The sequence below is a fragment of the Alexandromys fortis genome, unplaced genomic scaffold, assembly GCF_014885135.2.
Source record: "Alexandromys fortis isolate MF-2015 unplaced genomic scaffold, M_Fortis_MF-2015_v1.1 scaffold_42, whole genome shotgun sequence".
Taxonomy (NCBI): domain Eukaryota; kingdom Metazoa; phylum Chordata; class Mammalia; order Rodentia; family Cricetidae; genus Alexandromys; species Alexandromys fortis.
The window spans coordinates 8,230,487-8,242,970 of record NW_026067934.1 but is presented as its reverse complement, the minus strand read 5'-3'; the positions used below and the strand labels follow the sequence as shown (position 1 = coordinate 8,242,970).

Here is a 12,484-nt window from a genome sequence, read left to right as displayed (position 1 = left end):
CTGGAGAGTCAGTATTGACTGATGATGCAAAAAAAAAATATGATTTTGACTTCTTGTTGTTGGAGTTAGGAAAAAATGGTTTCTATGTTGGGGCCACGAACCCTGACATAACAGTGGTGTGGGAAGTCCTGTATATGTGTTGCTTTTATGGCAGAATAGAGATAGGCGAGGAAAACTAAACTGAATTCTGGGAGAAAGAAGGAGAAGTCGGGAGAAGCCATGTAGCCTGCCATGAGAGAAACCAAATGGAAGCTTGGTAAGCCACAGCCATGAGGCAATATTCAAATTAATGGGTTAAATTAAGATGTAAGAGCTAGTCAGTGAGAAGCTAGAGCTAATAGGCCAAGCAGTGATTTTAATTAATACAGTTTCTGTGTAGTTATTTCAGGGCTGAGCATCCGGGATAAACAAGCAGCCTCCAACAATATAAAAGTACTGGTAAGCACTATCTCACAAGATCAGTTTCCAAGCTTTTGTACTAAGAAACTGAGAGGATGAGCTGAAAATTATCTGCTATAAAGAAGGTTATGTTTGGAGCAAAATTTCAGGAGAGACCCAGCTTTCAGCTTTAAACATGCTAGACTGAGCTGCTGAAGAGGCAGCAGATGCAGGTTGAGCTTTAGAAGATTGGTTTAAACTAAAAGTAAATTTAGGAGCCATGCAGAGTGATGGTCTCAAAAGCCTTGAGAGTGAAAAGATCATGGGGCAGCAATGACTCCGCAGTTTTTCAGTGTCTCCCTCTGTATCTCTCTTCTAACAGTGAGTTTCCACTCCGTCCTCCACAGTGTCCCTGGTGTTCATATTGTTCTTGTCACTCATAACTTACTGCATTTCATGTGCTCTGGAAATCCACAGAGAATGTGGACACTGCACTTTGTCTGTCTCCACACTCTTCCTCCGTCCTTACAGTCTACTCCTAACACAGCAGAACACCGCAGCCTTTTCACGGTGTCTCTCCAGCTTCTAGACAAGCCACAATTCTCACTAAATAGTACGATCCATCACTTCTGGCAGCCTCAAGCTGACAGTGTCAAATAAGGCAGTCTGGGTACGTGGTTTAAGGATGGTTTAGATAAGCAGGTCACTGGTTGAGAAAGAATTTCAAAAGAGGAACAAGGATGGAAAACTGAAAGGGAATGAGAGGAAGGAAAGAGTAAGAACTAGAGGCAGACAGTGCTAAGACAATGAAAAGCAGGCACAATGGGCAGGCGGTGGTTAGCTCTCAGTAGGGGACACTAGATCACAGCAGTAAGAAGTCTGAGCTAAACCAGTAAGCAAGGTGGAGGAGACAGAGGTGCAGCAGCAGTCCTAGACTTTCAGAGCTGAAGCACAGTATTCTCCTAGCTGCCACTTCCTTCCTTAACAGAGACCACTACAGTCCTAGTGGCACAGAGGAAGCGAAGGTGGAGACAGAGCTGCTAGGGAAAGACAGGGCAGAACGAGTGCAGAGAAGGGTGCAGCTGAGGAGGCTGTGGAGGAGTTTCAAATTCTTCAGCGAGGAAGGAAGTGAAGTCACCCTGTGAGTGGGAGAAGACCGGAATCAAGTTAAAGAGACATAGAGGACAGGACTCAAAGGCCTGAAGAAATGCTGGTTCTCAACTGCAGGCCCCCTCCTGTCTTCTAGGGTGTGAGTGCTTGCCCCACATTTCATTCAAATGCCATCAGTCCCCATGCTTTCTAACAAACCCCTCTGGCTTTCTGCCCCTCTATTCTGGTTCCTCAATTTTTCTTAATTAAGAAGAAAGCAAATGTGGGTACTACTGGTCTGCTTACTTTACTTATTCTAAAACACAAGCAAAGGAATGCTTTTTTACTACAACATCCAGGAAACACATCTTTAGCAGAATAGTATAAAACTCTACCTGCTTTAGAAAAAAATCCACTTCCTGAAGACTTCTGCTTTCTTGAGAAGCAGAAAGAACACTCAAGGTTAGATAGATACTCCCAATATTCACTATTTTTTCCTTAAGGGGCACCACACTTTATCTTTCAGAGAAGACCACGACCACAGCGACAGCATTCAAATCTGGCTCCAGTTTGAAAAGTACGATCCAGTTAATGACTCAGGCTTTGAGTGACGGCAGATCTGGTTTAAATCTTGGTTCTACTAAGCTAAGTTGTCTCAGGCAATTGACTTTCTCCCTCTGAGACGTGGCCAGCCTGAAATGGGAATAACATCAGCACCAGTTTCCTGGGGTTGCTGTGATGCTTACACACCCTGGTCCATCTAAAATGCCTGGGAATGAGGAAGTAGCCAATGAATGTTTGTTTTCACTGGTCTATCAACAACTCCTTAAATTAGCTTGAGCTGCATTCTCCTCTCTCCAGCTACTAGATAATCTGTCCATCTTTTTTTCTCACCACCTGCATGAACCTACAAGGCAGCTCTGTCTGAAAATGAGCTCTCTTCCCCCTAGTTTAAATTCTTCTTGTTGTAGTGTGCTCCCTTAAGGGTACATTACCTTCACACATCTCCAGGCCCTACCACATTCTAAGCTGTGAATAAAACCTCAACAACAAAACCCATGGAGTAAATATTGGAACCATAAGGAATTTTAAAAAATTAGGGAAATACTAGGCTTCCTTGAAATGAGCATATTAAAAGATGGGCCAACTTACATAAAAGGAAGAAAAAATTTAGTTCATCAATATTAAACATTCCTATTTCAAGCCAACACTATGAGCAAATACAAAGGTAAACAACGCAGACTAAAGTCTTGAGCTCAATGACAGACTTCAGTATACAAAGAACACAGACAAACAAGAAAGAATCACACAAATACGGTAATAATGGTGTAGTTAGGTCTCTGAATCTGAAGGTACTGCCAGCCAAGATTCAATCAAGCATGGATCAAAGCATTTGGGAGGCTAAGAGATGGTTCAATGGCTAAGACTCTAGGACACCACTGTGAGTAAGACTATCTGTGTTGAGTGTCAGCGAGATGAAGCGTGTGGAAGTCAGATATGACTTCTACAGCTCAGCACTGGACAAGACACCAAGGGTGATTAGGTAATTACCCATTTCATCTCCAAATTTCTGAGGTGTGTGTGTGGGGGGGGGGAACTGCATGTAAAAGAAATTTCCTATGAAACAGTGAACAGCTGTCTTGTTTCTGGGCAAATAGGTCACCCCAAAGGAAGCACGGAGAGAAGTGAAGTCACCAGTTGTGCACTGATATTCCACAGGTGGAGACTGATCCCCGTGAGAGCTGGCAGAAATGCCTACCTCCCAGGGGAAATGAAGGCTGCTCTGGCTTGAATCCTGCTGAGAGCATCACAAGCTAGTACGTTATTTGGCAATGTAAAGAGCCACCGAAGCTCTTGAACCATTGGCAAGGCAGTACTATTTCTAGGGATCCACCACAAGGAACCATTGCTAAAACTATTATTACTAAATTACAGTCACCCAATAAAAAGATCTAGATCTTAAATAAGAGGGATATATGCTTACAATAGAAGCAAATCGAAAAATCTTATAAACCATATTACAAATGGATTCAAGAAACAAAAATGTACATAGAAAACGACTGGCTAATACAATACAGCATGCTAATCAGGTTCCCATGAAGTTATCTGTTTTTTGATTTTGATTTTATAGGGGATACAGTTAAGAGATTGCATGGATCTCAGAAAAGATTTTGAACTTTTAAACATCATTGAGACTGTGATAGAGTATGGGAACGTTTCAAGTTGTACTAAATGCAAATTGTGTTATGATATTGTTATAAGTGTATGGGGGCCAAGGAGTGGAATGTGGCAGTCTGGATATAACTGGCACCCATAAACTCACTGGGAGTGTTACTATTATGAGGTGTGGCATTGTGGGAGTAGGTGTGGCCTTGTTAGAAGAAGTGCGTCACTGACAGGGTGGGCTCTGAGGTTTCTTCTGGTCAAGCTACACTCAAGGTGACACTCAGTTCACTTCCTGCTGCCTTCAGATCAGAGATGCAAAATTCTCAGCTCCTTCTCTAGCACCATGTTGCCTGCAGGCCACCATGTTCACCATAATGACAATGAACTAAACCTCTGAACTGGAAGTCTCCCCAGTTAAATGTTTTCCTTTATAAGAGTTGCCATGGACAGGTTATCTCTTTATAGCAACAGAACCCTAAGACAGTCCCTCATGCTACTCCTGTGCATTATACTGAAGCTTCTGATCATTGCAAGAGGTAAGAAAAAGAACTAAAAACATGAAGATTAAAATGGAAGAGGTAAAATTTTAATCTATTTGCTGATGACCTAAATTTATGAATTCTACAAAAACATACACACCTGTGGCAGGTCTGCAGGAGAGAGCACAGCACAAAGATCAACTGAAGCTTAACACACTGGGAAAGAGAAGCCATAATCTAGAAACTGCTTCTATAACATCACTGAAAACACTACACAGTAGTGCAACACAAGTAACAATTGTATACAGGAAACTAAGCTTTGCTTAGGAAAACAAAAGAAAAACTAAATAAACAGAAAGAATTAGTTAACTTCCACGTTTGTCGCAGTCACTAAGTAGCCCTGGCTAGCCTGGAACTCCATATATAATCCAGGCTGGCCTTGAATTCTCACAGAGATTCACCTCCCTGTCTTTTGTGCGCTGGGATGTAAGGTGTGCCCGCCTGACCCCTATTATTGTTTAACAGAAATTAACAAATTGGTTCTAAAAATCATAGGAAAATACAAATAATCTGGAACACCCAATGCAGATTTCGTTTGGACTTACTTGCTAACTGAGAACTTGAGTTCAACAGTAATCAGGGCCGTGTGGCAACAGCACTAGGCTGAGCCATCAGTAAGGACTAGTCAAGTTCAGTAGTAGAGCACATACCTAGCATGTGTAAGGCCCTGGGTTCTCCAACATGGTAAACACAAAACCACCATAACAAAACCCACAGCAATTCTAAACAGACTAATTTAACAATTCAGAGTTAAAAATGAAGCCATATTTATACAGGCATTTGATTCTCCATGGAGATCTGGGTAAAGGAATAGTTGAGTGTACATATGTGCCTGCATGCATGCATGTGTGGGGGGGTGGGGGAGGTGGCTTTACTCTTTAAAACCACGGTACTAGAAAACTTTCAGTCCCACATCTCCAGGGACAGGAGAGGCTGTACTCTGAGTTGACCACCAATGATGAAATCATTCATGCCTAAAGAAAACAACCCAGAAGAATGAGGTCTAAGTTCTAGAAGGCTGGACATGGGCAGAGGCAGAAGATGCAGACGCTTCAGTCGTAGCCCTTACGTCATACCTCACCCAGGAACTCACTCCACACACAGCTGTGCATCTCTACTCACAACAAGAGGGTGCACTTAAATATTTTCCCCTAAGTTCTGTGAGCTGGCAAGTCAACCAAAGCCAAAGAGACTATCATAGAGATCTCAATTTACTGGCTTGTTTTGCAGTATTAACATCAAAAACAGGGTCTAACATAAGATGGGGAACCCTAATTCACAGCAAACTGGCCCAAAGTTTGTACGGAGAGTAAAAAATAGTAAAGCAGATTAATTTTTTCCTATAGCTCGTAATTCCTTAAGCATAATAGATAGGACTATAGTGTATTTATACAATGGAATATTACCTAGCAAAAAGAAAATAAAAGAAACAAGTTACTGGTGTTGGTTACAAAGGGAATAAACTTTTGAGTATTACACTGGTAAGACACGCCGATGAGCACATTTGTGTGGCAGAGTCTGGGACACTCACTGAGCACATCTGTGTGGCAGAGTCTGGGACACTCGCTGAGCACACCTGTGTGGCAGAGTCCAGGACACTCGCTGAGCACATCTATGTGGCAGAGTCTGGGACACGCGCTGAGCACATCTGTGTGGCAGAGTCTGGGACACGCGCTGAGCACATCTGTGTGGCAGAGTCTGGGACACTCGCTGAGCACATCTGTGTGGCAGAGTCTGGGACAAGAACATCTGTGTGGCAGAGTCTGGAACACACGCTGAGCACATCTGTGTGGCAGAGTCTGGGACACGCGCTAAGCACATCTGTGTGGCAGTGTCTGGGTCATGCGCTGAACACATCTGTGTGGCAGAGTCTGGGACACTCGCTGAGCACATCTGTGTGGCAGTGTCTGGGTCATGCGCTGAACACATCTGTGTGGCAGAGTCTGGGACACTCGCTGAGCACATCTGTGTGGCAGAGTCTGGGACACTCGCTGAGCACATCTGTGTGGAGTTGGACTGTTTCTAAGAAGTTCTAAGAGCAATGAGCTAACTTTTGCCAAACTCCTGGGAGGTTTCAGCAGGAGGGATGTTTGGTGATGAAAGCAATAGTTTTTGGTTTTGTTATTTTTTAATTCTGAAAGAGTTTTGGGTTACATTGATATATGTATTTTCCAAATGTACACTAAAAACTTTGTTAATTTTACAAGAGAAAAAAACTAAAGAATTATTGTGTTATGCATGAAGAATAGGGAAAAATACACTGATGTCTACAATGTTCTTATTTCAGCAGCTAAATAAGTTTGATGATAAGTAGATGGATAGATATGGATAGATGTATAGAAAGGCAGGTGCAGTGATATGCTAATATTAGATGCAGGTGTAATGGAATACTCTGCATGCGTCAATAATTCTCAAAATCAAACACAGGGGAGGGCAGACTGCCGTGGTGATGGTGGACTAGGTCTCCTTTTCTGAGTTATTCCTCTACCTTTATAATAACAAACACTGTTGAAGAAAGCCAGTCAATGACATTCCCCAAAGTGAGCAAATACAAACGGTTTCAAAGCAATCTATAGATCCCATACTTTAGCATCAGGGTTAAAACAAACTGGTCCTAAATCCACTACTGTACAATCTAGTCAGAATCTTAGGATTTCTGGTTATGTATCAACTCATAAGTTTCAAACTAACTGAAAGTTTTAAAGGTAATTATAAATGCAACTAAAAAGCTGTTTTGGGGTTAAATGGGTCAGTGAGTGAGTCTTGCTGTCAAGTCTGATGACTGTCCTAGTCTCAGGACCACGTGGCTGAAGGGGAGGGAGCTGACTCTTCTTGCCAGTTGGTCTCCGACCCCGCTCCATATATGTACACACAAACAGATAAATATAATAAAAAAATCTTAAAGTCATTTTCTTTGAACACTTTATATTAAGCTTCTCTTGTACTGAAAATAATCTCAGCATTGTACTCTGTTAATATGCCCCTACTAAAAGTACATTAGACTCTGATAACCCAACAGAACAGAATTTCTTGGGAGAGCTGGCTGTTGGCTTTGTCTTTCAAAGGGCACCAGTTAGACCAGGTACTAGTCAATGCAGTCATGCCAGTTTCCAAAGCAAACAGAGAATGCCATGCAATTTTCACTTCATACACTTCTCCCTAGAACCTGGGCTTATTGGCTGACACAGTTTTAGAAAGAGCAATAAAATAATGTGTGGTCAACTCAGAAACTCAGGAACTTCTGAAAACTGCTATCATGTTTAGGACGACCTTGCATCTCAGCTCCCATTATGCCCGTCCAAAGGCTATGTGCTGTGCAGAGCTCATTGTGAACACGCAGAGTTCTGGAGCTGGCCTCCGGCTCACCTGACTGCTATGTCATAGGATTCCGGATGGATGCAAGTCTGGTCCAGTGGGTTCGGTGTGAGGGTGACATCTGCTTTGGTCTTCTTTTTGCCCAGCTTCTCACCAGTGAGCAAGGCAGCTCCCTGGTGGTTCTGGCCTGAAGAGTCAGTGGGCCCACTACTGCAGTTAGGAAAAATCATGATAAAAAATGAGAAAGTGAGGCAGAAAAGCAAGGAAACATGACTTAACTATGCACTGAGTCCTCTGCTACATAAACCACACATGGCAGTCATTCACTTCACAGATACTATCACATTTTGCTTAAAATACTAATATGATTGTTATTATTCAGTCCATACAACTGGCATTCTAGGGGAAATGAAGAAATAAATAAAACCATTGCCATCATAGTAAGATGGCAAAGATAGTTTCTCAGAGCTGAGGAAAACCAAGTTCCCAAGAGAAACTACTGAATGCAGAATGAGACCATGAAGCTAGATTCACATCTGACATATAAACAGGACACTTCAGAATATCTATTTGAGAAAAGACAACGGCTTTCAAAGGAGTAAACTCAAACTCAGTATTTAGAGATAAGACAAGCCAAATCAGCCTGGCATTAGACATCACCTGCAAACAGGAGATGTCAGAGCACAGGCGACTAACCTTGAAGGTGTAAAGAAAATGCCCTGAGTGCAGAGTCAAATGCTCTGAATGCAGCATTCAATAGGAAGACAAACCAAAAACATCTCCAGACATGTAAAACTTCAGCAAAACCTATACAATAATATGCACTACAGAAACAGTAGGGAGTACAGAAACAAAAAGTAACATTAAACAAATGCTTATCAATGTTATTAAAATGAATATATAAATATAAGTATATTTATATATAAATAATGCTACTGTATGTATGTATGCATGTATGTGTGCATGCACGCTCATCTCTCCATGAAGGAAAACAGAGCTAAAGAGAAGCCAGCTGGGAAAGCGGGGAAAGCGCTAAGTCTCTAGCCCTTTTCTGGAGGACAGAGCTGATGATTAAATAAGGGTGTGACGGGAAAACAAGGAGAGACACAGGAGAACGCATGATGGGAGAAATACAGAAGACAGGATACTCAGTGCATTTAATTACTACAATACATACAAATGCATCAGAGTCAGGCTGAGGGGAGCCATGAGACCAGCTACATGCTTACAAGAAGCACACCCACAGTTAAATGCTAGGCATGAAAATAACAAAACACATGATCTGTAGAGGCAAGCAGAGCAACAGTGCTAGCAATCAGAAAATTCCAAGGCAAAATCACAGAGGTAGCAATTTATATGATATTCTTATTAAAGGGATGGGTTGTCTAGAAGATGTAACAGTCACAAAGTTCAAGTACTGACACCAGTTGAAAATATGAGGCTTTAAAACTCAAATGTTTACCAATAAGGCAAAGATTACATTAAATTATAGCCTGCCTGTAATTAATTAAAATATTACATAGGCCATGTAGAAAATGACAAGAAAATAGCAGGAACCTGTACATAATACTTGGAAAGATTTCAAATGTTATATAGCATAAGCTTCCTGCTCATATTTGACAGAGAACGCCACAAGCAAATGATGTGGAAATACGTCTACAATGTGGAAATAGGTACAAGAAGCTCTAAAAGTGAGAAATAAAGGCACGCTCACTTACTTTTTTTTAAAATACTATTTGAATTTTCTGACCAAGCTTTCAAAATACATACCAGCTAACAAAGGACCATTTTATCTTCAACACTATTAATGTATGGCTTCTGGGTCTTGTGTGTGTGTTGCAGATGAGCGCAGACTCCCAAGGTGCCTGCAGTCTTTCTTTTTGGGCAGCCAGCTCACAAAAAAATGTCACAGAGACATTATTAATTATGAAAGCTCAGCCTTAGCTTAGGCTTGTTCCTAACTAGTTCTTATAACTTGAATCAACCCGTCTCTTTTAATCTACATTCTTTTATGTGGTTCAGTTACCTTTACTCTGTATGCTCGTCCTGCTTCTCGACATCTAGCTCATAACCCTGCCTTCCTTCTTTCCCAGGTTCTCCCTCTGCCTGGAAGACCCACCTATACCTCCTGCCTAGCTTTGGCCATTCAGCTTTTTATTATACCAATTGCAGCAACACACCTTCATATGGCACACAAATGTTCCACAACACCTGGGCTTTAAGGTGGTGCCGGGACTCAGGTTCTTGTGCGTGTTCTGCAGCACTTTACCAACTAAGCTGCCTTGCCAGGCCCAGCTTCTGCGCTTTGTAATCTGCTTCGGAAGAAGTCCTACCACCCTGCTGTTCTGCAAGAGTTTCCCCAGTCTTTCTCTATGCACTCACAGCTTCCTCCTTTACATATAACTTTATGAAATACTTAGAATTTACTGACAATGAGAGTGAGTTAGGATGCCAGCATCCTCTGCATGCACTAACATTCTGAATTACATTTTTCTGTGATTTTATCTATCCATGATCTACCAGTATATGAAATGTCACCTTATCATAAGCTAAATTCCAATTATTTTATAGTGGATTTGAGATTTTACTCCGCTCCATTTACTTATCAAAACCCAACTGTTTTGTTACTGCGTTCATGACTGAGCTTTGAAATGTATTCTACCATCATATGGGGCTGACATTCGCTTAACCTACTTCCGAGTGAAACTGCTTTTGCATGACCTACAATTTTGTGAAGAGAAAAAATTATGCATTGATGAACTAGGAATTCCTAAAGGAGCAGATGCATAAAGAATATCCCTTCATGTCTATAAAATGCTACTAAATTTATCCAATTTCTTTGCTTTTGGGCAACCTGGACTAGTAGGGAAGGATTTAGTTCAGTCCCCCCAACTGGTGGCTGGTGGTCAGCATGAACTCAGCAGTGCAATGTGGACACATGAAGTCTCTACTCTCCTTCCCCGGCCTGCTGCCATCATGTGGCTGAGCCTCTCCTTCCCTGACAGGGCGCTGTCTTCCGGTTGAGCCTTGTTTCTGAACACATCAAAACTGGCTCTGCCACAGGACTTCTCACACTTGTTGCTTGCTATGAGCGCTGTGCAGCTGGCCCCTTCATTTCACTCAAAACTTTGCTCAAATAATTTTCTAATGCATAATGTAGCTAAAGCAGCTGCTTGGCCCCCAGGACAGAGCCAAATCCCTTAATTTTCACAGCACTTACTCACCATCTGAATCTGCTTGTTTTACTAGTGGCTTACTGTCCTTTCCAAGCATTACATCGTGATACCATGAGAACAGGCGATTTTCTGCCTTGCTGACTGCTGTATTCCTAGTCTAGTACAGTACATATCCCCCCCCCCCCACCAGTGGGGGTGAGAGGATAGACAACAGGCATCTAGAGCGTAACGTCAGCAGGCGGGACAAGAACAACAGAGGAGGCTAGCAGTACCACCACGGGTGCCAGCTTCACAATCACCTGCAGAATGTCCGGATGTAGTCCTGGTTGATTCTGATGAAGCCAGCACACTGCTGGAAGGATTTTGGACCAAGCCCTTTTACGTTCTTCAACTGTTCTCGGTTGATGAAAGGGCCATTCTTCTCTCGCCACTCAATAATATTTTTGGCTCTGTTGGCATTAAGTCCTGCAATATGCCTAAAAAATAAAAAGGTAAAATAAAATAATAGTTATAAAAGAAGAGAAAGATCTCATCTAAAAATATGACGTCACAAATCACCTGGACCATAACATCAACTGCAATGACACACCGCCAGGCGTCTGCACTAATCAAAAGCAGGACAGAAGAGGAAATGCAAAGCAGCAACAAGCCAGTTGTTCCCTGTGATATGGTGGAACTGAGGCAGCCACAGAGGATCTGCTACTCCATATGACTCACAACCTCTGTATCTCCCAACTCAGGAAAAGTGTGTCCATCTCTGCTCAGCTTAGAGAAGGGCTTCACGTAGCCGTCCCTATGAGAATCTTCCGGTCCATTGCTATACAAAACTGAACTTGGAGAGGAACTTCCCTGTGAATGGCATGAAAACTCTATCACTAAGGTCTTTGCTTGATTTTAATTAAAAGATTGTTATTACAGAGAACCCTAATTCCACTGCACGGTTCCAAGCATGGAATTACAACTATAGCTTTGGTAGGAGGAAGTGGTATCTTAGAACACAGAAGGTATTTTCCACTATCACAGTTTTGGTGAGAAGGGCTCAGATCCAGGAACTTCAAAGAGCACCAGCAGACCCGTACATCCAGAGCAAGAATGTGAACCAAAACAAAGGAAAGAAAGAGGAACTCCTCTGTAACTGCCAGGAAAACAGCCAGTCAGTGTTGACAGGTGACTGTGACACTCCTTGAACCTGCAGAAGCGCTCACCTTTTGGTTACCTTCAGCTTTGACAGGTACCTGCAAGAGACTAGGCCAGTGAAGGCATCTACTCTGCAGTTGGGGCAATGGCACATTCCATGCTAACCTCATTTAAGTTCAATCAGCAGCACTGATGCAATCAATGGTTACCACGAACTATTTCAGATGTGCACTACTAAAAATAATTATGTGCACTCCTGCAATTCTTTCCTTAAATGACTCCTTTCCCTCTGGTTATTCTACAGGAACATATAAACCTACAGATTTTCTATGCTGGACAACTTTATACACAAGCCCCCTTCTCTCAGTTAGCAAATTAAACTCTCGTCTCACCGCAACAGAACCTCGGAACAGATGTTGATATCCACCCCCACAAAGCTGACACACTCTTCCACAATGCTGTCCAGGGTTGCCTTGAGTAAAGTCTGGGATACGTCGTGCTGAAAAGATAAAGATGAAGCAGCGATCAAATGAAGGCGATGCCACCTGTAGACTGTTTCATGTCTGCCCATATTTATTGGTGGTTGACTAACGCACACCATGAAAATCCTTTTATTCCTCATAAGCACACTGTTAATAGATGTAACTGAGCTGAAATTAAGCTGTCTTAATGTCTGTTTCCATA

At 42.2% G+C, this 12,484-nt stretch overlaps 1 protein-coding gene across 1 annotated transcript in view; it reads right to left on the bottom strand.

The window, feature by feature from the left end:
- Srbd1 (S1 RNA binding domain 1) overlaps positions 1-12,484 on the bottom strand; it is a 187,476-nt gene that overhangs the window by 14,675 nt on the left and 160,317 nt on the right. Inside the window, exons 17-19 of the mRNA XM_050146070.1 lie at positions 12,193-12,299; positions 10,963-11,139; positions 7,539-7,697 (exon numbers count right to left, since the gene is read on the bottom strand). Coding sequence (XP_050002027.1) covers positions 7,539-7,697; positions 10,963-11,139; positions 12,193-12,299 — 443 coding nt within the window. The remainder of the gene's footprint in view (positions 1-7,538; positions 7,698-10,962; positions 11,140-12,192; positions 12,300-12,484) is intronic.